At 32.8% G+C, this 25033-nt stretch overlaps 8 protein-coding genes and 1 long non-coding RNA gene across 13 annotated transcripts; 5 read left to right on the top strand and 4 right to left on the bottom strand.

Moving 5' to 3' along the window:
• Positions 1-399: 399 nt before the first annotated feature.
• On the top strand, positions 400-928 carry RpL36 (ribosomal protein L36). The gene is made up of 2 exons (XM_015929956.3): positions 400-553; positions 644-928. The coding sequence occupies exons 1-2, from the start codon at positions 452-454 to the stop codon at positions 863-865; spliced, it is 324 nt and encodes a 107-aa protein (XP_015785442.1). The 5' UTR covers positions 400-451; the 3' UTR covers positions 866-928.
• LOC149094774 (uncharacterized) lies at positions 918-1638 on the bottom strand. Its single transcript, XR_016197748.1, has 3 exons — positions 1485-1638; positions 1330-1404; positions 918-1199 (listed from the first exon to the last, which is right to left on the bottom strand). It is a non-coding gene; the product is annotated as an uncharacterized LOC149094774 (long non-coding RNA).
• Positions 1639-1881: 243 nt separating this feature from the next.
• Positions 1882-5381, bottom strand: Papss (3'-phosphoadenosine 5'-phosphosulfate synthase). The gene is made up of 4 exons (XM_015929901.3): positions 5266-5381; positions 4466-5179; positions 4025-4362; positions 1882-3391 (listed from the first exon to the last, which is right to left on the bottom strand). The coding sequence occupies exons 1-4, from the start codon at positions 5312-5314 to the stop codon at positions 2756-2758; spliced, it is 1737 nt and encodes a 578-aa protein (XP_015785387.2). The 5' UTR covers positions 5315-5381; the 3' UTR covers positions 1882-2755.
• A 255-nt stretch (positions 5382-5636) lies between these two features.
• Positions 5637-7620, bottom strand: LOC107362726 (pentatricopeptide repeat-containing protein 2, mitochondrial). The gene is made up of 5 exons (XM_015929846.3): positions 7155-7620; positions 6968-7085; positions 6682-6861; positions 6310-6609; positions 5637-6240 (listed from the first exon to the last, which is right to left on the bottom strand). Exons 1-5 carry the CDS (start codon positions 7502-7504, stop codon positions 5839-5841), a joined length of 1350 nt encoding a protein of 449 aa, XP_015785332.2. The 5' UTR covers positions 7505-7620; the 3' UTR covers positions 5637-5838.
• Positions 7621-10469: 2849 nt separating this feature from the next.
• On the top strand, positions 10470-11736 carry LOC107362727 (acyl-CoA Delta12-desaturase). Its single transcript, XM_015929848.3, has 2 exons — positions 10470-10793; positions 10899-11736. The coding sequence occupies exons 1-2, from the start codon at positions 10580-10582 to the stop codon at positions 11657-11659; spliced, it is 975 nt and encodes a 324-aa protein (XP_015785334.2). The 5' UTR covers positions 10470-10579; the 3' UTR covers positions 11660-11736.
• Positions 11737-12152: 416 nt separating this feature from the next.
• On the top strand, positions 12153-13583 carry LOC107362193 (E3 ubiquitin-protein ligase rnf146). The gene has a single exon (XM_089265916.1). It carries the CDS (start codon positions 12499-12501, stop codon positions 13300-13302), a length of 804 nt encoding a protein of 267 aa, XP_089122042.1. The 5' UTR covers positions 12153-12498; the 3' UTR covers positions 13303-13583.
• Positions 13584-14360: 777 nt separating this feature from the next.
• On the top strand, positions 14361-16218 carry LOC107362483 (longitudinals lacking protein-like). Of its 3 annotated transcripts, none has more exons than XM_015929558.3 (3): positions 14361-14407; positions 14900-15455; positions 15547-16218. In XM_015929558.3, the coding sequence occupies exons 2-3, from the start codon at positions 15047-15049 to the stop codon at positions 15648-15650; spliced, it is 513 nt and encodes a 170-aa protein (XP_015785044.1). In that variant the 5' UTR covers positions 14361-14407; positions 14900-15046; the 3' UTR covers positions 15651-16218. The 3 variants fall into 3 exon arrangements, with proteins under 3 accessions (XP_015785044.1, XP_015785042.1, XP_089122044.1); XM_015929556.3 differs by having other exon boundaries at positions 14900-15476; XM_089265918.1 differs by having other exon boundaries at positions 14361-15476.
• Positions 16219-16388: 170 nt separating this feature from the next.
• LOC149094773 (uncharacterized) lies at positions 16389-17109 on the top strand (the record flags this gene model as incomplete). Its single annotated transcript, XM_089265919.1, has 1 exon — positions 16389-17109. A coding segment is annotated over one exon (627 nt), but the record flags the coding sequence as incomplete, so codon positions are not given.
• A 389-nt stretch (positions 17110-17498) lies between these two features.
• Ocrl (Oculocerebrorenal syndrome of Lowe) lies at positions 17499-24142 on the bottom strand. 3 transcript variants are annotated; one of them, XM_025160967.2, is made up of 10 exons: positions 23552-24142; positions 23196-23275; positions 21914-22014; positions 21644-21667; positions 21239-21352; positions 20324-21111; positions 20070-20248; positions 18446-19628; positions 18264-18375; positions 17499-18186 (listed from the first exon to the last, which is right to left on the bottom strand). In XM_025160967.2, the coding sequence occupies exons 1-10, from the start codon at positions 23615-23617 to the stop codon at positions 18041-18043; spliced, it is 2793 nt and encodes a 930-aa protein (XP_025016735.1). In that variant the 5' UTR covers positions 23618-24142; the 3' UTR covers positions 17499-18040. The 3 variants fall into 3 exon arrangements, with proteins under 3 accessions (XP_025016735.1, XP_025016736.1, XP_025016739.1); XM_025160968.2 differs by lacking the exons at positions 23196-23275; positions 23552-24142 and adding an exon at positions 22355-22746; XM_025160971.2 differs by lacking the exons at positions 23196-23275; positions 23552-24142 and adding an exon at positions 22372-22746.
• Positions 24143-25033: the final 891 nt, after the last annotated feature.

Below are 25033 nucleotides of genomic sequence, written 5' to 3'. Positions count from 1 at the left end.
CTTTTGGTAATATTTTCCGACCTAATAAACTCCAAAGATCTGATCAGTTTAAAAACTGATATTTTCATTAGATTTGGTTCATGATTTATTAGTCAATTTGGATTTAGTGAGGTCATTGTTAAAAGGTGAAGCTTCATTGATCTGATTACCATTTGTTTCTTCTATTTATTGTCATTGGATTTAATAATTCATTAGCAAATTAAATACAAAGAGATTTACATTTTTGTATTGATTATTGATTTAATGATAATTATTGCTTTAGAGTAAATCTTTGCTTTCATTTTATGCGCTTCAAACAGTTTTTAGAAAAGTTAAAAGGTGGCGCTGTGTTTCGCGGAACCGGAAACCTTAAGTCTTGAGAAATAAAACTTGCCTTCGGTTTTATTTCATTTAAGTGTGTCTATTAAGTTAACCTTTTGATTTTAGTGTAATTTAATTAATCTAGTTTAACATGGCCAAGAAACGGGCGTTCGAACTTGTTGTTGGTCTTAAGAAGGGACACAAAGTAACTCCAGTTAAAGCTAAAGTTACTAAGAAAGCTCAAGTACCAAGTGTAAGTAAAAAATCTTTCATGTCTATAGTTTATTTCATTTACGTATTGAATTTTTAATTTAATGTTTCCCCTTTGTTCACCTTTTTACAGAAAATTGCTAAGCAAAACAAATTTGTCAAGGATATCGTCAGAGAAATCAGTGGACACACACCTTATGAAAAGCGGTGTTTGGAATTGTTGCGTATTTCTAAAGATAAGAGAGCCCTTAAGTTCTTGAAGCGAAGACTCGGAACACACGCTAGAGCAAAGAAAAAGCGAGATGAATTATCTAACGTGCTTATTCAACAAAGAAAGGCAGCTGCCCACAAATAGTTTCTTACTTTGTAGGTATTTGTCACTTATTTGAAAAATAAAAAACTTGATGTTTCATCTATACCTGTTGTAGTCAACATTTATTGTGTCATTTATTTTAAAACTGAGGTGACTTTTTAAATTAATACAAAAATGAAGTGTAAAGATTGATCGTGATTTCCAATCAATTAGCGATAAGTACCAAGTTTTGCTGCTGGTGAATAGCGTCCACCTGAACCTTGCTCGTTTTCCCTTTTATACACATAGTAGCAAAAAAATACGGTAACCCCAAGTGCACAGAAACCAGCGAATCCACCAACAACAATTCCAGTCAATTCACCAGGCGTAAACGAACCTGAAAGATAAATTGTTATTTTCATGTATGATCTAATTTTTAAACAAATGTCGATAGCTCTTGCAATTTTGTTACAAATGAGTAATATTAATTATTAATCTTAAATTGAAGTAATCGCAACGGAACTTACCTTTTCTTTCTCCTTTGTAGTTTTGATACGGGTCATATGCTCCTTGGCTCATGGCTTCTTTAATTAGCCCCATAGCTGTTATAATCATGAAAATTGGCAAAATAAATTAAAGCATATCAGTTGTTTTCATAAAGATTTTCATATTTTTTACTTACCCAGAATGAGGATTGTGAATCTGGCCAACATCGTGTTTATTTCTGATTTTGATAACTTTAGTTAACTTTTGATCTTTATACAATATTTAAATTTTTACTCGTAATTAACAAAAAAATATGACAACGCCTAAACAGTATAATGGATTCAGTTATTACTAATCTCTAAGAAAGTCAACAAATTATTCCGTTATCTACCTTGAGTTTTGTTTCCTTGTTAACCATCGATAAGAAGGCCTTACTATCACAGGTTGACATCAATTCATTTTAAGTGTTTACACTCTACCTAGGAAAAAATCATGATTGGTAACCAGAATTGTAAACTATTGAGAACCACAACAATGGTGATTCAATTTTTAACGAATACTAAGATTATTGAATCAAAAAATTAAGAGACAGATTATTAATATTTAATAATTTTTTTGGTGCAACTTTAATAACTTTGTAATATGTATAAACTGATATATGTTTGTAAAGTGTCAATAATAACTAAGGCTTTGATTGACTAAACTTAAAATCCCTTCGTCAGCCCATCCAAAAGGGTTTATTTTAAGTGAAAAAGTGTGAAATAGAGACAGATTACAAACATCACAATAATGCGAATGTGAAATATAATTTAAATTTTGGTGAAAATACTTTTGATTAGCCAAATTTGGACGTCGTTAGCGTTTTGGTGTACAATTTGTTTTAAGGTTATCATCGATGATGAAAGTGTATCAGAATGAACGAAGCAACCAATTTTTGTTCAACATTGTATTTGTCAAGTTGAATGTAGCTTGAAAAGTTTGAGCGCAATTATTTAGCCAATAAAAGGGCGGAATGATTTTGAATCGATTTGATGGTTTTCAACAATCTTTTTTTGATATAATTGTGGCAGTAATAGTATAATGTCGAGGAGTGATTATGATAGCTATAATGAGGATGATAGAGATGAAGTCAGGATGCATTTTTAAAATTTTTTGTTTATATTAACAATATCATTAATCATCTGAAAAATAGCTCAACTCAAAAACAGCTTCCGACACCAATTGGATCATCACCACGATTAACCAGATTAACAAAATATTGCGATAACATAACCATTATTCAATTTTAGATGAACCGTAAGGTTTTTTCATTGAATAGATTAATGTTTGGAAAAATGTTTTTAGATCAATATATTAATAATTACTAAGGCTTTGCGCTGCAAAGTTTGCAGGGCTGAATTTGAAATCACTTGATTAGTCCATTGAATATCTAAAAAGTTACCGCCATCAAATTGGGATATAAATTGATTAAGGTTGGGATTGATAAAAATCTCTTAAAACGCTCCAAGCCTTAGGAGCCATAAACCCGTCGGGTGGTGTTTGTCCATTTCTAGCTAAAGCTCTCATCCTTGTACCCGAAATAAAGAGGAATTTGTCCTTCTCATTGGGGTCATAAAATTCCATGCAACCTTTTACAAGGTTATAGGCAGCTACTTTAAAAGGTATCACTTCAAATTGACTTAAACCCCTTGCAATTTGTAACAATTTGGCTCCATGTGAAGGATCATAAAGGTCATCACTACCATTAGGGTGTTGAATTCCGGCTGGATCTCGACCAACTATGTAATAATTGGCACCAGTGACTAAACGAGCTTTACAATGCCATTGCACTTCAACGGGTCCGGCGTAACTCATTGGCGATGGGAAAATGGCTAGAACAGTTGATTCTGGATCTAAAACTTTTGCTTCTAAGACGGCTTTATGTTGTTCAATTCTCACTTTTAAAGGCACATCATCTTCTTTGGTCCAACCACCAAGAGGATGCAATAAAAGAACTGGATTCTTGCAATTCTTGTCCAATAATTGTTTCTTGGTTTCTTGCATCAAAAGTGCATGACCATTATGAATTGGATTTCGTAATTGGAATGCATAAATGGCATCAGCCTGTGGACAAAATGAAGAGAGAAAATCATTTAGTTTGAAAAGTGAAAATTAAGTTACAACAGTCTTAATGGCTAAACAAGTTTCCGATACTGAAATGATTTCAAAAAGGATACTCAATATAAATATACAAAATTATTATTAATGATATTTCATTTAACATTGCTACATTTATCTTACAGTCGATTCCCATTGGAAGATCCATAGTCAAAATGAAAAATTGCATGATATTAAAATTATTTACTTGCTCAAAGTGAAAAAAAACTCGAATCACTAATTAAGATTTAACACTATTTAATTTCCAATAATTTGATTCTAAGATAAACCATAGCAAAAGTTTTCTTCATTTTGATGATGAATCTTTTCATTATGAATTTATTTCAATGTGAATTGACTGTAAGAGCTGAAATAATGCGTCAATAGCGGTTCAACATTATCTTCATTCTCATCTTAACCAAAACAATACATAAGCAAAAAGTTTGTCATTTTGACAGGTGAGTCATTTTTATAACGTTTATAACGTGAAGTGGTTAAAATGATAATTTAGTAAGAATGCACTTGATAAAGATCTATTATTTATGAGGGAAATTTTGTGGAAAAATAATTGAGTTTGCACTCATTTCAATTGATACTTACTCCCATTCTTTTGAATTTCGTACGAAGCTCAGCCGGTGTAAGTCTATATTGATCAAGTCCATCTTCCCATGTTATCTTTTGAAGAACAGATAAATCTCCTCCAACTAAATAATCGCCGCTTTCATAGATCATTTTAATGGTTGGATGGCCTATATTAGTTGTTCCGAAAATTTTTGCACAACGTTCTTCCTTCCGATGGATGAAAAATTCAGGATTTTCAAGGATTGCAAAACATTTATTTTCATACCAGAGACCAATTTCCTTTTTATTTTCCAATCTTTGTTTATCAGCATCAGAAACAGAAAGTACGATAGGAATCGTATGATTAACAAGACCACCTATTAATAGAATCACGAAATATTTTCAATAAAAAGACATAATGAACATTAAACTAATAATTTACTCGTAATAATTTACTCGTAATAATTTACACTTACTAACCTCTGATAGTTCCTTTATGGATGCACTCGAGATATTCAACTTCCCTCATGAATCCGGTTAAAGGAGTAGCCCATCCTTCACTTAATACTTGGACCCATTCAAGGTCTATCCGGGAAATGTTTAAGCGAGCAATTGCACTATCGTCATTAAGTCGTTCCATGATACCAGGCAGTAGATCAGATGAAGTGAAAAGTTCAATAATTCGTTTTTGAATACATTGTTTATCTTCAAGTAAACGTATAACATTCTCAATAGATTCTTCGATGTTTAAATCCATTGTACTTAAAACTAAATCAGGATTTTCAGGTATCTCATAAGGTGCATCAATACCAGTGAAATTTTTAATTACTCCAGATCTAAACTTTTTGTACAATCCTTTTGGGTCCCTTCTTTCACACTCTTCTACGGGTGTATTGATGAAACATTCGAGAAAATCAATTTGTTTCTTATGATGAATCGATCTAGCTAAAGCTCGATCCTCTTTGAATGGACTAATCAAACTGACAACCGGTAAAAGATTTGATCCAGCGAACATGGTAGCTACCTCTGCAGTTCGTCGTAAATTTTCTTTTCTATCCTTTGAACTAAAGCCCAAATCACTATTCAAACCAGCTCGTAATTTGTCACCATCAAGATTAACTGCATTATAACCTAAAGATCTAAGTTTAGCAACTACACCATTAGCAATTGTCGTTTTACCACTTCCAGATATACCTACAGACCGTAAAATATAAACCAGTTAAATTTATAATCGAATATGACAAAATAGATAATTAACAATCATGAATCATGATACTTACCAGTTAACCAGATAGTTACTGGGCGAAGAGTACGGTTATCAGAAGTCATGTTGTTTATTGTAGATATGCGGTTGATTTAAAAAAAGCGTGAAGAGATGAGTTTGGTTGGTGAACAGGTAAATAAGTGAACAGTTGTGAACACCTCAACAAAAAAATGTAAACAAATATTGCAAAAAACCAGGACGACAAAAATCAGGTTTAACCTCCATCTGCAGCCATCTTTTGACATTTGCTTTAATTATCATACTGTTATCATTTTCTCGGAAATTATTTCAATAAAATGTTACCTTTACGTAAGGGATTCAAAGTCCGATTAATATAATTGCACCGAGAGATGAGCCAACAAACGTTAACATAAAAAAATAATAATGTTAACTAAAGAATTTAAATTTTATGTTATAATATCAGTAATCGTATTTATACAATACAAAAAGAATCAATCTTAGGTATTTCTGAGATTGACGAAATGAAATGACTTAATCTAATTTTTTTGCTATTTCGAGTTAGAAAAATTGCTAAATAATCAGCAAAGTTAGGATTTTAAACTAAATGCTTCTAAATGCTTTGGTGCTATTATTGTTGGTAGTTAGATCCGTCTTCCTCTCTGAACCGGGAATCATAATTGCGACGTCTCTGATCTCCATAGTTATCATTTCTCCTATAACCACCTCCAGAATTTTGATTTCCACGAGGTCCCCGGAATCTGTTATCTCTCTGCTGATCATAATTATTAGATCCTTGTCCATAACCTCCAGCCCCTTGTCCATAGCCTCTAGACCCTTGTCCATAGCCTCCAGCTCCTTGTCTGAATGGTTGGTCATTTCTAACTGTTCTTTCGATTGGATTACAAATGATTGGCTCTAATGAATTCTCTTGAATCAGTTTGTTTTCTTCAAGCGCTCTCTTGATATTTTCCCAATCATTTCTCAATTCAGAATTTTCTGAAGCTTCGACAGCTGAATCAACCTTTTCAACCTGTACAAAAATCAAGTTCATAAACATTATAGTTATCTGTTACCTTTAAAATTAATGACTAAAACTTACCGCTTCTGCGATGATAATAGCTCTTTCGATTGGACGACCGCGATTGATAATATTTCTGATAATATACAGAATATCATCAATTCTCTTCAGTGAAGCAAGAGCCATGATTCTAATACTCAAAAGAACAGCACTGTTAGGTGGAGCATCAACCAGAGTGAGACTTTCGAGTGCAACTTCTGGGTCATTTTGTTTCAAAGCTAAAGCTGAAAAAAAGGAGATCGCTCGTCTTGTCAATCGAGTCTTCGATTCTCGAATCTCAACAAACAGATTCAAACAGTATTTAAAAGCTTCCGGTGTATTCTAAAAGAAGGAGAAAAAGATTAGTGTGATAAAAATTGAGATGAGGGTTGCAGCCATAAACATTAAACTTACCAATTTGTAGCATGCTGCAGCCACTAAAGTAATCACGTCTCTAGGATATTTATTTGGCCTTCCCTCAAGATTTCGGAATCGGTCATATAAATCTAATATTTGCTGGTACTTTCCTTGCTCCCAGCAAAGATCCATAGTTATCAAAAAGCTTCGTTCTTGATTAAAAAATTCTTTGTACTTCTGCAGAATCGGAAAAAGAGTAGATTGAGTGAGAGGAAGTCATAATGAACGCACTAATAAAATGAAGTAATTTAGACTTCAGAATCTTTTAGTATTGAATACTTACATCATCCATTAACATGTTATAAGCTAATTCAGAGTCTCCGAATAAATATAACAGCCTCATAACCACAGGTCCAAATTGATAGGTAGAAAAATTGATGTCATTAGTCTGTTCAGTGTATCTAACATTTCAAAAAATAATGAAAATTTTATTAATATTTTAACTAAAGGAAGAAATAATGATAACTTACTTTGAAATAACTTGCTTTAACAAAGCAACATCTTCAGGTTCATTAGATACCAGAAAAATGGAATTTTTGAGATCTTCCGAAAAGATCATCTTATTTTTACCTTCAATAGTAGACTTCATACGTTCAATCAAGTTGTCTTTTAAATGACCAAATTGACCAGAGACTTTGGTTCGTTGATTCTCAAATGTATCAACACCTAAATAGTTGGCAGTAAACAAGAACCGTTGATTAACGGGCGTCATGTAAGAGCCATGAATCAAAGAACCGTTGGATTTCAATGTGGCACCGTATTTTAAAGAAGTATTTTTCAAGCAAGAGCTTAAAATTTTTTGATTGATTAAATTAGACATGATTATAGAGCAAATGGGAAGTCAAATAAATTAAATGACAACTTTTAGTAAACAATTAAACCTTAAATTAATACTCTTAAACACCAAAAAATTAGCAAACAAATTAAAGGACAAAATTCTCGCTCAATAACCATGTGTTTTCAATACAAAAAGGAAAACGTGATTACCATGAGTGACATCTACAGATTTAAGGATTAACCATTAGATTTAAATGGGCTTATTTTAAATGAATCGTACTTAATTTTTTTTATTGTTTCTGATTTAACAATCAGAATAAAACCTACGTGCGTATTTTTTGAATAAATTTTGAAAGCTTCGTAGTAAAATCGATTTCCCTTCCAAAAAAGAAAATTGTTAAAGGAGTTTAAAGTCATTTCTATGATGCTTCAAAAAACGATTTTATAAATAATTACTTATGGTAAGAATTCAGAAGAGTAACGAAGGCTTATTTTTCACGGGGTACCAGAAGTTCACAGTTTTTGAGAAGCCCAATTCTTGCTCCGTGCTTTTGGTGCAAACAAAAATGGAATCATAACCATCAGTTTAATCAAATGCAACTGAATTGTCGGAGGACGAAAATTCAATTATGCTGTTTAAATGAACAAAGCACCAATGACACGAAAAAAGTTTGTTAACTTCGTCGGTAAGCAGCTATTAGGAAGCCGAGTAGCTCATGAGTTTTATCGATAAATAATAAGTTTCCGCTTTCTAACTCTTATGATCACAGAAAACGATCGTTTTAGCTGAAAATCGAAGTGACCTGTTGTACAGAAAACTAAAATATTAAATAATGAATGCTTTTTCTGGTTGGCCATCAAAAGTTACATCAGAATAATGAGTTTCATGAAAAAAAGCTACTTCCATAATTGAAGCAACGGCGATCGAAGTTTCGACTTTGACCTCAATTTTCTCGAAAACTGTCGGTCAGACAAATTTTTTATAGCACTAATGGACTCAGTTTTTATGCCCCAGAAATCCACAAAGTCCCTGTTCTTAACTCGAAAGTCTAAGTTTTTATCCATATTCCTTTACTTACTTAAGGTAGTGCAACTAAAAATTAACACATTCATATTTAATAGTTCAAATGAAATTTTAGACAGAATGTCTAGACTTAAAGGCACCATTTTTTCAGGTATTGAGCCAACAACCTAACACAAGCTAAATATGAAATTTGAAGTCAATTGGCCAAACATTGATCGACTATGTCTTCATAAAGTGAAGCATCAAGAGGACAAAATGAAACAAAAATTGAAGACAAAACAGCTAGCTGGTGAAAAATCCCATAGAAAATAATGTTAAATATAAAAACTTGAAAAATTTGACAAAGATTGCTCTGATTTTTTCATGAGATAAAATGAACATAGCAACAGTAGCTATTTATGGTATATTAGCAGGACTCAATTAATGAAAATTAAAAAAAAAATAATTCTCTAACTAATCTGATTGTTGAATAATTAGCTAAACAATTTATGTTTCAATTTTTAGCTGCACTACCTTACATAGTAAAAACGTCGATAAAAATCTAAGTTTAAGCAAGCTTAAGTGTAAATCGTTTCTAGATTTTATTGATTTAAGCCTTTGGCTATTTTGAATTTGTTTCTTTTGACTGCTTTGAGTATCGCCATGTACATTTAAAACTTGTTATAATCGCTTAACGAACTACATGTATGTAACTAATCGTATGTATCTTTTTCAGAAAACGAGTCTCGAAAAAATTCAGAAACGTTCACATTTTCACACGTTTACATTCACTTAAAAAGTCATTCAAAAAGTATGGACGAAAGCCTGTACTTGATATGCTGATATTTAAACGCTCTGTGCATACAATAAAATGACTTAGGTGGCTGAACTAGAAATAAATAATAACTAGACAAAATAAACTATTTGAATTAACACACAAAATATTAAATTTGACCACAATGAATGTTGGACAAACTGTGCACCTAGTGCATGTGTTGATGCTTCAAGGATGAAAATTTTGCTGATATCAATGATTGTGTTTTCTGAAGGCACTTTCCATTACAGGTTTGGGAGTGCTCGATATTGAAGATAAGCAAAACTTTTACTTTAAAAATTAACTGAAGACTATTTTAACTTGAAAATAAAATGTACAGATGGAAGATTAGACTTGTAGCCTTAAATACTCAAACTGGATCGTGGACTCTGATCGCTGTCTTCTGATACTTGAATATTAGATGATAAGCGAACTACAGAAGTATTCTGGACAGAATAAGATTATTGCTTACGATTCGTTAGATTATTTGCTTGTGAAGTGCAATCTGAACTTGAACAGGATTGATGGGAAGACATGAATCATAAGAATAATTAACATAAGCCATTGTCAATTAAACCCTATTATGAGACATGATTCCGCCTTATGATAGATAAATATTATGACACAGATAAAGAATATGGAACTTAATTGTTAAACAAAACGCGTGGATCAATTTTGAACCAGGAAAATAATGGATAAATAATATGGAAAATATGGAAATTTAAAGCATTAGAAAGAAAAACAAATGATTGTAATCTGTTAATGTGTCAAGATGATGTTTAATCAGATGGAGGAAATTACCGAGAATACCTTTTCAGGTATATTACGAATGATCAATCAGTGACTGTTTTCCGTCACTGACTTTCCGTATTATGTTAAACTGTCTTTATTGATCTTTAATATTTACATGTATAGTAATGATAATGATTTTGGATGAAAAACGAGTTCGAAAATTAAATGTTTTTATAAAATAAATTTATAGTCAATGCAATGTTGACAGTGTTTACGATTACCAAAATAATTTCATTCCAGACTGAAATGAAGCCATTTTTCCTTTGCTTTTGATTCATTCAGATGAAATAGGGAAACAAGATTTTCTGAATTTCATGATTTTTACCTTTATCAAACCCTTCAAACTCCTCCTATGTCGAATTGAATTGGAATCTTGGGTTGAATTGTCAGTGGAAAAATTAATCAAGCTTTAACCAAGTTAATGCAGTGAACCATATTCAGTCTTATTCAAACAAACAGTTTTCAGATAAACAAATTTTAAAGTTTACTCATCTTCTAAAACTCAAATCATGACACCAAGAAATAATGAATCGGAGGACAGTTTATTAGGTGATAGTATTGATGATAATTTGAAATTGAAAATAACCAGCAAAGATCCTAATTGGAAGCCGTTGAATAATATTGTATGGAGAAACGTTATTTGGTATTTGTTGTTACACATCGGCGCAATTTATGGTTTTTCCCTCGCTTATGTTCAAGCAAAATGGTTTACTCTAGTTTATGGTGAGTTTTTTGATTCTACAAATCATTGTTATTAATTACTGTGTTGGCCAACTTTCCTTTATTACTCTTTATATCTAATTACGTTATTCTTTCAACAATGTATAGCATTGATTCTTGGTCAAGTGAGTTTTATTGGTGTAACTGGTGGTGCTCATCGTCTTTGGTCTCATCGATCTTACAAAGCAACATTTCCCTTTCGCTTGTTCCTAATTATTTGTAATACAATTTGTGGACAAAATTCAATTTATGATTGGTGTCGAGATCATCGGGTTCACCATAAGTATTCTGAAACTGATGCTGATCCCCACAATTCGAATCGAGGATTCTTCTTTAGCCATATGGGATGGCTATTGTGTCGTAAACATCCCCTAGTAATTGCTTGTGGTCGTAAAATTGATTTGTCCGACTTATTAGAGGATCCGCTGGTCGTTTTTCAACGTGAACATTATCTGAAACTTTTCTTCATTTTGGGTTTTATTGTTCCAGCTTTGATTCCTACTCTAATTTGGTCTGAAAGTTTTTGGACATCTTTCTGGGTTTGCTCGGTGGCACGTTACTGTAGCCAATTACATCGTACTTGGTTGGTTAATTCGGCTGCTCATATGTGGGGATATCGTCCCTATGATAAGTCAATCGCTTCAGCCGAGAATGCAATTGTTTCTTGTCTAACTTTAGGCGAAGGTCATCATAATTATCACCATACCTTTCCATGGGATTATTCAACTTCAGAGTGGGGTTGGTCACTTAACGTAACCACAATGGTTATTGATTTAGCACAAAAAGTAGGTTTCGTTCATGATTGTAAAACTGTTCCTAAGGAATTTGTCAATTCTAGGTGCAATAGAACTGGTATTAAACGTGAGTAACATTTTGCCCTTCTTTGTATCTTCTTTAATCCTGTAAATTAAAAATAAAAACATCAATCAAAAATATTTTTACTGAATTGTCGCCTTTAAAAGTTCTTATCTTAATAGAAATATAAGAGGGCCAAATTTTCGACTCAATTCGTTTTTGATTTTTCTAAACTTTAAATAGCTGAATGTTTACTGTTTAACTGTTGTAAAATAACGACTTGATTGAGTCCGGAAGATAGATAATTTTCCATAGATATCTTTAAAATCTTACAATTGGAATCGCCTTTCATACAAGTTCACCACAAGACTTGATCAGAGTTTGGAAGCTTATTTATGAATTTTGGTTGATGCCTTATGCAAGCAACTTTAAATTAACGTAAAAAGATGTGACCCAGGTAGAGAAATATGATTAAGGTTTTTTTTACATGAGAAAATAAATTTCAAAAATTGAAATTATATAAAGCAATCATTAAAGTTGGGAATAATGTTTATTACTGTTTCTTTGGTTCAACTGTTTAAATATGGCGGTGTACAGGGATGTAACATTGTAAAGCTATTTTATAAAGAGAGTGCGCTGTTTTATGTGTTTATGAAATATTTTGAGAAAATATTGATTTATTTTGATTTTGATTCTCACTTTTAATCAATTGTGACCGTCAATTGCGCTATTTGGTTACGTTGATACCTTATTAAAATTAACCAAAACTTTATTGGTTTAATTATTTATTTTGAAAGTACGACCACTTTTGGGTTATTTTTATTTGTCAGTAATCTTTTTTATTAAATGTCTACATTGTTTCCTTCTTGGCCAGTAAAACAAAGAGTTGAACCGTTATTTATACATGTAATCAATGGAATGCTCAATTTGTCTTGAAACCTGTATTCAGCCTGTCCAGCTTCCCTGTAGCCACATATTTTGTTTCCTATGTGTTAAAGGTGTCGCTGATCGTTATCAAAACTGTGCTATCTGCCGTCAACCGATCCCTGAAGATTACTTTGATCATCCGATTCTTGTTCCTTGTGATCAAACACTTGATTCACCTGAATTTGATGGAGGCTACCAGTGGTTTTATGAAGGTAAAAATGGCTGGTGGCTTTATGATCCTCGAACGAGCGCTGATCTTGAAGAAGCATACAAATTAGGACAACCAACATGTCAGTTACTGATTGCTGGTCATTTATATTACATTGATTTTAATCGAATGATCCAATATCGATCCGCTGAACCACGGAAACGTCGTAAAATAAAACGAGATGCTAGAAGATCCACCGTTACCAAAGGAATTGCTGGACTCAAATCTTTTGAAACACTTAGTGTAAGCTACATCGATAAACCAAGTGCTCCGCCAATGTCTCCGCCATTGCCATCATCGCTACCACCGGTTCCTTCTACATTTCTTTCTCCTCCTCCTCCTCCACCACCACCGTCACCAGCTTTACCGATTGCAACCTTTTCATCTTCGATATCATCCACTTCACCATCAAATGGACCTAAACATCATCGTAAATTGTTCAACTATTCATCTGCCTCCCCACAATCATCTTCATCCAGGTTATCTTCATCTTCTCACCGACCACCATCGCCTCCATCTCTTGTCGAGTTAATGAGTAGACTTTCGTTCAAACTTGGAAATGACGCTAATCTTCTACGGTGATGGCCATCAAAAACTGTCTCTTTGAATAACTTTGTTTCATTAGATTTTCATTGTAAGCCGGTAACCGGTTGTCAACAGATATTTTCATTTTTAACTTTCATAATCTATTACATGTACCTTACATTTTGTTTATAAACTATTCGTGAACAAAGAAAACTCGTATTGCAAGCCTGGTCAAGACGTTTATTAGCCTGAAGTTTTAATTTGATATCAATCTTATATTTCAAAATACCAATCCCTTAGTAAACATAAAATATTGAAAATAAAAATGTAAAAACGTAGATTTTTGAGTTTTATTGAAAAATCGTAATTTTGAGTATAATTGATTGGGTGAAACCCGATCAAATAGATATATCTTTATCATATATGAGAAAGATCAGTTGAGTAGTTTGCGCTTTATCTAGCATAGAAACATCATTAGATGATTTTTTAAAAGTCGTATTGTATTACATTATTATTCTTTCTTCTGAGTTTACAAATCTTACTCCTATAGGATAAAAAATTCAACAAATTCCGTAACTGTACAAACCACTTTTTCACACCAGATTAGACAATAAACAGTATTTACAATATTGTATTGTGCTAAATTAGCTCATGGATCAAAATCATTAACTAGAAAGTGGTGAATAAAACCGGCGGATATTGAATTAGATTTATTATTATTATTCAGATTAATAGATCCAATAACTCGAATTGCTTATTTACCTTCGATGAGCAATTATTCCAAGTTTTGTTTCCTAATTTCTTTGTTTTTCACCAAAAGTTTCGCTTTATCTTTTATCCATTGGATAATGTTAAGATTTTCATTTCGAACAGCTTCCCTTGCTTCAAAAAAGCAAAATAATTGAGAAGCCAAATTACATGGTTGGTAGCACTATCGAGCAGTGTTTAATTATTGGTAAAACTTGTACTAATTCCTATTAATATGATTAAATTAAATTAAAATTCAAAAGAAGCAAAAATTTTTCGAGTTTGACGACCACGCCATCTCTCGATTTGAAAGCGCACGATAATCCAGAGAAAAAGTCTCTTTTGTTCCTTTTTGTCTGTCTGTCTGTTTTAAAATCATGTTTACTCAATAAAATCGAGTTGATTAAATTATCAGGTAATTATAAATGTCACCTTAATTTTGACTTGAATTATCTTTAACCTTGTTAATTATTGACCACTGTGACCTACAAATGTTTATAATTTTCTTGATAATCTCTGATTTGTCTTCATTTAACTAATCTCTTGTTTTTCTCTTTTTTTCTCTCCTTTTCTTTTCTTTTCTTTACTTTCTCTTTTTCCTTTCCTTTACTCTTTTGTGCTTCACACCATGATTTCTTTCTTTCTTTTTATGCAATACCAATACCTTTAAATTGATTACCACTTCATCTGTCCCATCGGATTGTTATAATTTAATTTTTAATCAAATTTAAATATCACCATCACCACTACTTATACTTTTACTGTTTTAAAATCATCATTCACTTCGAATCTTTATTTGGCTCGATCTTACGGTCTTTTCTTCTGCATCTCTCATCTATTGCTTGTTTCTTGGTTCACTGGTTCCTTCTCTCCTCCTTTATCTTTCTCTCTCTTTCTGTTTATTCAGTTTTCTTAACATTATTTAACAGCTTATCAACTTGGTCCGTTACATCTAATTATTTTAGGTAAATTAAAATCATCAATTTAGCTCCTGTTAAAATTGGTTAAAGAATATACCTTTTGGAACACTGTTTTTGTCCGTCACCCTGAAATCATGTCCTCTGCACAAGCTTTCTGTCTCCGACGTAATAACCATAGTTCAGACATGTCTGAACATTTTGAGAGAATGTTTAAAGAGGAATCTCTAGTCGATGTCACTCTCTCCTGCAAGGATGGTAGTATTCGTGCTCATAAAATGGTCTTGAGTGCTTGTTCTTCCTATTTCAAGAACATTTTCAGCAAATTTATCAACCCATATCAATATCCTGTTGTCATTATGAAGGACGTACCTTTCGCAGATCTCAGGGCTATAGTTGAGTTCATCTATAGGGGTGAAGTTTTTGTACCTCAAGAACAGTTGGCGTCAGTGCTGAAGTCTGCTGAATCTCTAAAAGTTAAAGGTTTATCCGATGTCAATGTAAACAAGAGCCAATTGATCCCTCGACAGCAGCAGCACATTTCTGGTGAGCACAGCGCTGGTCAACGTGAGTTGATTGACCAATATTTAAAGCTTTCTTTGTTTTATTAATCATGCTTTTTTTATCTTTAACACAGTTGGTGCTAACGTCCCTCTTCAACATATTTCTTCTGGTGTTCATGGACAAGCCGAATTTGCAGCCACCCAGCCTCATAACTTCTTATTGACTAAACAAGGCTAGCTTTAAAATCACCGTGGAAATTATATCCTTCAAGTTCCTGTAACTGGCAGCTATCTATTGGCATGGATATATTCCCTTTTCTCATCTCTTCAGCCCTCTTCCTCCTTTTTTCATGTAATAGGTCGCCCTTTTTCCGTCTCACCCTCGCGTTATCTTTCTCTCCGGAAAACATTCCTGGAGATTTATCGCTCCTATATTTCTAGGCTAAACTCTTCAATAACTGCAACATGGACACGAAATTATTTACATCCTCTCATTTACGATAAAACACACACGTACATACTTACGAACGATTCTTAAGCTCCTCTTAAACTTTTTGACTCAAATTTTCAATTGTTTTCATCTATGGGCATAACCGTTCATCCACTAGCATGTTCTTGATTATTTTTGAGTCTCTTCGCACGCTGTGCTCTTTTCTCTAATTTTTCCTCCAACTCTTGGCAAATTATACTGCAAGGATAATCCATCCAACTGTATACTGACTTGAAGCCATCAAAATATTGACTTAAATAAAGACTGAAATAGAATCGTTTTGCCCCTTGAAACGTTTTCTATCGCTTAAAATTAATTGTGACCGTCAATTGTTAGGTTACGTTGATACTTTATTAAAATCAACCAAAACATTTATTGGTTTTATTATTTATTTTGAAGACAAATTACGACCACATTTAGGTTTATTTTAATTTGTCGGTAATCTTTTTTATTGAATGTTTACATTGTTTCCTTCTTGGCCAGTAAAACAAAGAGTTGAACCGATTTGATGGAGGCTACCAGTGGTTTTATGAAGGTAAAAATGGCTGGTGGCTTTATGATCCTCGAACGAGCGCTGATCTTGAAGAAGCATACAAATTAGGACAACCAACATGTCAGTTACTGATTGCTGGTCATTTATATTACATTGATTTTAATCGAATGATCCAATATCGATCTGCTGAACCACGGAAACGTCGTAAAATAAAACGAGATGCTAGAAGATCCACCGTTACCAAAGGAATTGCTGGACTCAAATCTTTTGAATCACTTAGTGTAAGCTACATCGATAAACCAAGTGCTCCGCCAATGTCTCCGCCATTGCCATCATCGCTACCACCGGTTCCTTCTTCATTTCTTTCTCCTCCTCCTCCTCCACCACCACCGTCACCAGCTTTACCGATTGCAACCTTTTCATCTTCGATATCATCCACTTCACCATCAAATGGACCTAAACATCATCGTAAATTGTTCAACTATTCATCTGCCTCCCAACAATCATCTTCATCCAGGTTATCTTCATCTTCTCACCGACCACCATCGCCTTCATCTCTTGTCGAGTTAATGAGTAGACTGTCGTTCAAACTTGGAAATGACGCTAATCTTCTACGGTGATGGCCATCAAAAACTGTCTCTTTGAATAACTTTGTTTCATTAGATTTTCATTGTAAGCCGGTAACCGGTTGTCAACAGATATTTTCATTTTTAACTTTCATAATCTATTACATGTACCTTACATTTTGTTTATAAACTATTCGTGAACCAGATACTGTCAGTAACTGGAAATAGCTTATATGCACAGCAAGCCTATTAATCGAGCTAAAATTTAAAATTACAATGATTAATAAAATTAGAGTCAGTTGCTAGAAAAGTCTAACAAATTAATGTCATTGTGCTGAGGATCGTTAGTTGAGTTGAATTTGTCAGACATATTCAACTTTTTTTTTGATAATTTCTTTATAATTTCAATAAAAACTTTCCTTATTGGGTCTGTAAACAAAGGGTTCGAGGGCTATTGAATAATCTACTGACATTATCTGGTACTCCACTGTATTTCAAAAATACCCTTAGTAAACATAAAATATTGAAAATAAAATGTAAAAACGTAAATTTTGAGTTTTATTGAAAAATCGTAATTTTGAGTATAACTGATTGGCTTTCATCCAATCAAATAGATATATCTTTATCATATTCGAGAAAGATCAGTTGAGTAGTTTGCGCTTTATCTAGCATAGAAACATCATTAGATGATTTTTTAAAAGTCGTATTGTATTACATTATTATTCTTTCTTCTGTGTTTACAAATCTTAGTCCTATAAGATAAAAAATTCCGTAACTGTACAAACAAGAAGAAAGTCTGATCCAAGACTTTCTGCGTGATTAGATTAAAGTAAAAAATCATCGCTCATTAACATCTTTCGCGGCTTAAATTACATGATGAAACATCCCCTTCAATGATGTAGGCATTGTTAATGATAACGGTGAAAATTTGAATGAAGGTGTACGAAAGCTTTCACAGGATGAAAATTAATCGCCAAGCGACAATTGATTGATGGTTGATTCATAATTTGTGTAACCACTTTTTCACACCAGATTAGACAATAAACAATATTTACAATATTGTATTGTGCTAAATTAGCTCATGGATCAAAATCATTAACTAGAAAGTGGTGAATAAAACCGGCTTTTTTCTTCTCGATTTCCTGAATATTATTCTGATGATTTCCTTTTTGATTTGGTTGTGCCTGTTGTGGGGCTCTTAAAATTATATCCCCAAAAATAGAGGCTAAGAGAAAAGAAAAGAAAAATTATTGAATCAATAAAAAACGATTAAACAAAGTCTTGTAATTGTTAATTTCTTACCAAGCATTTTATTATCAAGGTTGTTATATTTTGAATGCCTTAATAATTCACGCATAAACGAGATCAAATAGTAAAAAACTCGTCGATGGGTATCTCTCATCTCGTTGATTACCTATTGAGAATGAAAAATCAGATTGAAACAGAGTGGAAAAATAATTGTGATGTATTTTTTGATTATTTACCTGTTTACAAGCGATGAAATTATGGTAATTTTCAAGGGCTCTACTATATAAACTATGAGGTATTAAAGGTTCAGCAAGTGCTTCCAGGAAGATTAATAGAGCTTCAGCCACCGAATGAATACTTGCAGTGAAACCTTCTAACGATCCCTTATCTAGACCTTCACGAATTGTTTGGAAATGTGTATCGAGTCCTGGTTGTTGAAATAAGTCTTCTTGCATGAGACCGTATTTGAATAGATGATCAACAAGGAGCCAAATTTCTTTGGGTATTCCCCATGAAACTGGAGCCGAGGAAAATTCACCCTTCTGTTGTAGTTCATGATATTCGTTGGCGGGCATCTCATCGATAGGAATTTTAAGTCGAACTAGTGTTTCAATTGAAGAGCCAAAACTTGAAGGTTTATAACTTCCTTTGATTTCAATGAACAGATCTTTTCCTCCGTCCAAATGTAGCACCAAAATATCATAAATCTCTTCAAGTCCTGAGTTTAATTTTTGAGCAGATTCAATGTCAACGTATACTTTTAGTTCTACGTCTAGTTTATCTCCTGGTTTAATTGTTGATTCGTAAGGTTGAATTTGCAGCCAAGGCTTACAAAAACGAACTTCATTAGGTTTTTGAATGAACTCAAATCGAACTGGAACTTGACCAGTATTGGCAATGCTTAAGTAACGCTGCACAGATTCACGGAAAGTTACACGACCGAAATTGATTTCACTTTGATCGACCGAAACTTGTGGTAAAAATTCATTTTCAATTTTGTCCATCTTTTTCATCACCTCTTCATACACTTTACGGAATTTAGTTGGATTTTTTACTTTAACTGATGATTCGAAAAGAGCACTTATTGGTTTATGGTCACTGAGCTTTAATCTTGCATGACTTCTATAATCCAGTAATGCTATTGAATCACCTCGCCAAAGACAACGATCACACCAAGCTGGCGGTCGATTTTTCTCACTTGAGTCCCAATTATCCGTTCCTGGATCGTATTTATATGTTGGAGGATGCTTGATTGGTCCTTCTTTGAAATTATGAAAAATACGTTTTAATCTCCACTGGTCCCTTAATTGATCATGTTTCAACAATTCATCAAAAGCTTTTTCCTCTAACATTCGTTTCACTTGATCGCGATTGAGATCCATTAAACGATAATTTAAGTCTCCGAACCAATAAACTTGACTGAAAAGAAAAGGAAAGATATTAGTAACTGCATAAGCTATAGCAATCATATAGTTGAATGATTTGAGTAATTAAATGAGTAAATGTACTTAAATATGGAGAAAATTAGTTCATGTCAATTTTGAAAATTAATTCTTCAAAAGAGAAGTTGATATAAAATCATTTCACTAGATTTGAGATAAGCTTCAGATTCGGTTGGACACTTTCAAATTGAAAGAGGGCAAGCTTTTTCAGCTCAATTAATTTTTCTGAACTTTAAATAGCTGTAATGTTTACTGTTGTAAAATAACGACTTGATTGCGTCCGGAAGATAGATTATCTTCCATAGATATCTTTAACAGCTAACAAGTATGGACATTACCCGAACGGAAATTATTTGAGTGTTTGAAACAATTATTGCAAAGGAAGTAGAAAATTGAGAAGTAATTGTCGATAACTTACTCATGATCTTTTATATACTTTGGGGGTTTGAATTGACTGAAAATCATTCGATTACAAATATCATTGTAATCTTGATTACGTCTTTCGTATTCTTCAACGTGAGCTGCAAGGTGAGAGTTGACAAAACACATCGAAGTATTGTAGAAATCAAATCTAATCGCAACACCACCTTTGTTACCCTAAGACAGAAGAGACGAAAAAAATATGAAACTAAGCCGAGTAAATTAAAATTAGCAGCAATATTATCAACTAACCATTTTACCCAAAATACCTGTACCCACAGTCTCTGCAGCAACATTTGATATATGTTCTTCGAGCTCTCTTTTAACAAAAACTATGAGCATCATCCCGATTAACCGGACAAGCTTTACTTTAACGTAAATAGCACCAGGATGTAAACTGAGCGTACATGCTTGTAACCATTCTTCTTCTCGAGTTGAATCATTGAAAACAAATGCTTCTTTAGATAAATCCAACTCTTGAAAACCAATGGCATAGATATCAGGAGGAGAAGGATCACAAGCAAGCCAATTTTCCCCTAATGATACTGAACAATTTTGACCATTCACATTCCAAGATCCGATGAAAAGGTTGAAACTTTTTAATTCCATGAATTGATCTTCTAACATGGCCATCTTAAGCCGTATGTTTGTCTCACGGGCAGCTAATGACGCTCCTCCCATGGCCACTATGTCTCGAGGTATGTTACTCAGGTCATCTGGAGATTCTATTTCGTTTACGTAGAAACTACTTTTACCGATTTTACCACTTCCATTTCGATCACTCTCCTTGCCATGGGCAGTTGAAGTTGATAAAGTGATACCGGTATTGGGATGGTTGGATAGGAGAGTATTAAGTGTTTCTGATGAAGAGGTAAATTCATTATTGTTTTTGGTATTCTTGGTTGATGAGTTCATTTCCTCTTTAATGTACGGCTTTTGAGCAATATTTGATGATAAACGTTCGTCTAAATTCGAAGGGGCTGCACAGTCATAGGATCGATATAACCAATCAAATGAAGAGTTAGTTTTACACAGGAAAACTGGAAAAACGAGATAGAGAAAGCAAGAAAACAGTTAATTATTAGAACAAGTTTGTAAAAGGAAGGAAAACACTAAGTGATTTTCCATCAATTTTATCAAAAGGTTATGATGCACAGTTTAAAATACCATCTTGAGCTTTATTGACTTCGGTGAAAAAATGTCGATTATTCTCGGTGTATTTTAACTCGACGATAAACTTGTCCTTCCCATGGATAATTTTAGCTATAATATTTTCACCAGCTGAAAGAAAAGAGAAAAGAAACAATTGTCAGTTAAATGAAACAATAACAACAGAAGAAGGATTGTAGGTAAAGTTGATGGAGCAGAAAAGTAAAGTACATCTAGCAACAATAATCATGATAAGTTAAGAAAGTAAGATTCATAATGGCAGAGAATGGAAAGATGATTATGATGATTAAGAGGAGGAGGCTGAAAGATTGAGTAGGAGATGGAGAAATAAGAAGTAGAGGTAGAAACAGAAAGATAGAGAGGAGGAAAGATCAATCAAGGGTGTCCAAACTAGTTACTTACCACCAGTATTAATGCCGGAAGAGCCTAAGACACATAATTAGTAGAGTTTGATGAGTTAAATAAGCCATTATCCAGCCAATGTTGACAGGTAAGAAATTGTTGTTTGTATGTGAATGTGTATACCAAAAATAGAGGGAGGAAAAGTGAGTGAGTCAATTTGTGCATAAAAAGCATGGGTTGTAGGTAGACAAAATGAGAAAATTGAAAGAGAGACTAATTAGTATCTAAAACTGACATAACGTTTACTATAGTTGGACCTGAGATTCTTACCGAATTCACACTTGAAACGGTCGTCAATTGGTAGCACAAAATCCACAGTCAGCTGTTTACTCTTTTCAATTGAATTGTCACACCGGTTGATAACAAGTAACCTAGAGAAGATGGAAAATAATAGGATTTACAATTAGTTGAAAACAAAATAGAAAATTGGATATTAGACAAAGATGACACTGAGAGGAAATAGGGTAGGAAAAGAAGAATCTGTATCATCAATAGCTAGAACTGGATGGTAATTTATCCTGAGTAATTTCAGAGGCTAATACAGCAGTGAAAGAGAAAAATGATGAAAAGATTTGTCCTTGGCTCTTGTTTTCAACTTGGCATTCAAATCTTTTAATTATACAGGAAAACTGATGACTTTTAAGATATAGATGATGATGATGACGATTAAGATACCAAGATATTAATCTTTCTTGAATTTTACAGATTTACCTTGATCAACAACTAACCCCTTATGGTTTGAAGCCAAATTAGTTAATCCGTTGCCTTTTGATACACCTATTAATTATTGCTGTATATTAGCACAACATAAACACAATATAATTATAAATTAGCTGTGAAGTAATTCAGTTTTAAGTGTGTGTTGAGAACACTGAAGATAGGAATGACTTTAACAGTTGTTTACAACAATTTTTTGATTTCAACAGTTTGTTAGCAAGTGATGTTTTTTTAAGATGAATGTTGGTGATGCTGGTAGTGTTGGTTTGATATTGGTGTTGTTGATGATGTTGGTAGTTGCAGTAGTGACAGCAAGTTTCATAAGAGCCAATCAACCATTAACAGCAAAGAGAAAAGAGAGCGATGAACTTGAGTTAAAATAATAGCTAATACAATGGAAAACATTCAGCAAAAAAAATAACCACAAGAATAGCGAGATTAGCAAGAAAGTTTAAACCAAAGGAATCAAGTAATTCAATAAGAATGTAAATTTAAATGTAAATAAATGTACTTGGTCTGACTCAGCCTATTTTTGTTATAAAGCTTGTTATATTTTGTTTCTTGCCACAATAGCAAAATCAGAAAATAAACTTGATAACTTGATAAAACAGATTCATGATATAGAGAAAGAGAAATGGAAAAGATATCATTTGAAATCGCACAATTTTGATGGTGACACCTATTCAAGTAATAGCCCCATTCACGGACAAAAAGGATCACAATCTCGAGACAATATGAATTGTATAAGTAAATAGGAGATAAGAAGCAACAGGATGATAGTGGTGATCTTCAGTATAATCAAGTAGATAATGATAAGACTAACAATCAGGCATACCCATAATTCTGTTGATATTCAACCAGAGTCAATATTCGTTTGGTAATGACACATTCTTGGAACAGACCAACGGAGATAGACTGAAATAGGTTAAAGAGAAAGTTAAAGGTTGGTTAAATTATTAAAGATATCATTATTATAAAAACATTAAACGGGAAAATGGTTGTAATAGAAAGTATTTAGAGTAAAGATAGATGTTATGAATAGAGACAAATGATCATGTTGATAATGAAAAGCAGAAAAATAAAGGGATATGAAAATGGGTATCAAAAACAAACAGTTTAAGCAGCAACTAAAAAACAGATGATGACAGAAAGACAGAACAAGTTCAATGTACACAATCAAAATCAACCAACCTGAACATTCTTATGTCCGGGAAGAATGAAATTGTTAACCAATGAATTAATTGAATGTTGATCCATCGTAAAGATGTAAACAATGAGAAACTTTCAAAGAGAAACCATTTTGTTTACCGGTTGCAGTTAAGCATAAGGCTAAACCTTTTTCTTTCTTGGTCACACAAATGAATCTCCGCTTATTTTTAAAATTTTAACACAATTTTAATCAAATTACTCATTGACACTCATTTATATAGTTAGTGGGTAAACTGGTAATAATATTAAATGACAAATAAATGGTTAAATTGGGTCTGATGTAATATTAGAAGCAGTGTTGAGTTTAACTATGATGGTGGATTGAAGCTGGTCATAACATAAGATGAAGAAAGGGATTGTATATTTACCCACAGAGAGATTTGTTCAGCTACATTGTAAACTAAAAGGTATAACCATGGAAACAAATATTACATGAAATGATATAAACTCATAATCTCCATGTAAATATAACTGAACAAATCTCCTTTAGATTCCCAGATATGATTATTGATTGTTTTAATAAATTTTTTTCTCATCAATTAACTCGTTTTACAATCGCTTCATTAAGTTTAAATTCATGACTGAAATTTGAAATTGCCAAATTGTAGATAAATTGAATTGAATAGTTTCTTGAATTTTTCGTTCAGTGAGCTTTTTCATGTTTGATTATCAAACCTTTTACGACACAAGAAGCTTGAAATTTTAAAAATCTTGCTTTTAACGGCAAATTGTGCTTTAAAATTGAAATTTATTGCTTGTATTTATCAAAATAAGGTAAATTAGAGTAATTACAACAAGATTGATCGTTCCAATTTTTCTTTCCCATTGTGTATCACGCAATTATATGATCAACCATTTGATGTAATCACGGCATAAATCACATTATGAATCAAGAAATAAATTTGGTGAAATACTGAAAAAATCAGTGAAATAAATTGAACCAGAATCAATGTAATGATTTCATTGCAATAAAAATAGCGATAAGCTTCAAGCTGATCTTAAACATTGCTTCAACATGAAGTTCCGATTCGCAATTGATTATATTAGACATTCATGGACACAGAAAATGTTACATTTCAGATTTAACAGAATATTTAAAACAAGTGAATTGCAGGTTATGATTTGGACCCATCAGCAATTAGGCTGTTGCACCTTTGTTGACTGAACAATTGGATTTAACTTGTCTTTCATTATTAATTAGTGGAAATCCTTTCTGTCGAGTGATTATGAAAAATGGATTAAGGTGAGATAATTAAGCAGTTAAGAAAAAAAGGAAGTAGGAACAATCGAGTTGGACTTATTTCATTGACTACTCAAACTCTCGACAAGTGTATTTATCAATTCATAATGAATCCAATTTGAATATTGATTATATCTCTTTTTATCAGCTTTAATATTTAAGTGAATAGATATGTTACGGTAATCGAGTAATCGGGAAAATTTAACATAAATCGGTTGACAAAC

This window comes from Tetranychus urticae, chromosome 1 (genome assembly GCF_039701765.1).
Source record: "Tetranychus urticae isolate SD_2017Ah chromosome 1, NJAU_TeUrti_SD_1.0, whole genome shotgun sequence".
NCBI classification, from domain to species: Eukaryota; Metazoa; Arthropoda; class Arachnida; order Trombidiformes; family Tetranychidae; genus Tetranychus; species Tetranychus urticae.
This window is presented reverse-complemented; position numbering and strand designations above follow the sequence as displayed.

Excerpts from the sequence above, each read along its gene's own strand:
- RpL36 (XM_015929956.3), top strand. The coding sequence starts at position 452 with ATGGCCAAGAAACGGGCGTTCGAACTTGTTGTTGGTCTTAAGAAGGGA. Across the intron at positions 554-643 it reads AGAAAGCTCAAGTACCAAGT|AAAATTGCTAAGCAAAACAA; the intron begins GTAAGTAAAAAA and ends ACCTTTTTACAG.
- LOC107362726 (XM_015929846.3), bottom strand. The coding sequence starts at position 7,504 with ATGTCTAATTTAATCAATCAAAAAATTTTAAGCTCTTGCTTGAAAAAT. Across the intron at positions 6,862-6,967 it reads ATAACATGTTAATGGATGAT|AAGTACAAAGAATTTTTTAA; the intron begins GTAAGTATTCAA and ends CCGATTCTGCAG. Across the intron at positions 6,241-6,309 it reads CTATTATCATCGCAGAAGCG|GTTGAAAAGGTTGATTCAGC; the intron begins GTAAGTTTTAGT and ends ATTTTTGTACAG.
- Ocrl (XM_025160967.2), bottom strand. The coding sequence starts at position 23,617 with ATGGATCAACATTCAATTAATTCATTGGTTAACAATTTCATTCTTCCC. Across the intron at positions 21,668-21,913 it reads CCGTTTCAAGTGTGAATTCG|GCTCTTCCGGCATTAATACT; the intron begins GTAAGAATCTCA and ends TATGTGTCTTAG. Across the intron at positions 21,353-21,643 it reads TTCCGGCATTAATACTGGTG|CTGGTGAAAATATTATAGCT; the intron begins GTAAGTAACTAG and ends CTTTTCTTTCAG.
- Papss (XM_015929901.3), bottom strand. The coding sequence starts at position 5,314 with ATGACTTCTGATAACCGTACTCTTCGCCCAGTAACTATCTGGTTAACT. Across the intron at positions 5,180-5,265 it reads AGTAACTATCTGGTTAACTG|GTATATCTGGAAGTGGTAAA; the intron begins GTAAGTATCATG and ends TACGGTCTGTAG. Across the intron at positions 4,363-4,465 it reads CCATAAAGGAACTATCAGAG|GTGGTCTTGTTAATCATACG; the intron begins GTTAGTAAGTGT and ends TTCTATTAATAG.
- LOC107362727 (XM_015929848.3), top strand. The coding sequence starts at position 10,580 with ATGACACCAAGAAATAATGAATCGGAGGACAGTTTATTAGGTGATAGT. Across the intron at positions 10,794-10,898 it reads ATGGTTTACTCTAGTTTATG|CATTGATTCTTGGTCAAGTG; the intron begins GTGAGTTTTTTG and ends AACAATGTATAG.
- LOC107362193 (XM_089265916.1), top strand. The coding sequence starts at position 12,499 with ATGGAATGCTCAATTTGTCTTGAAACCTGTATTCAGCCTGTCCAGCTT.
- LOC107362483 (XM_015929556.3), top strand. The coding sequence starts at position 15,047 with ATGTCCTCTGCACAAGCTTTCTGTCTCCGACGTAATAACCATAGTTCA. Across the intron at positions 15,477-15,546 it reads TGAGCACAGCGCTGGTCAAC|TTGGTGCTAACGTCCCTCTT; the intron begins GTGAGTTGATTG and ends TCTTTAACACAG.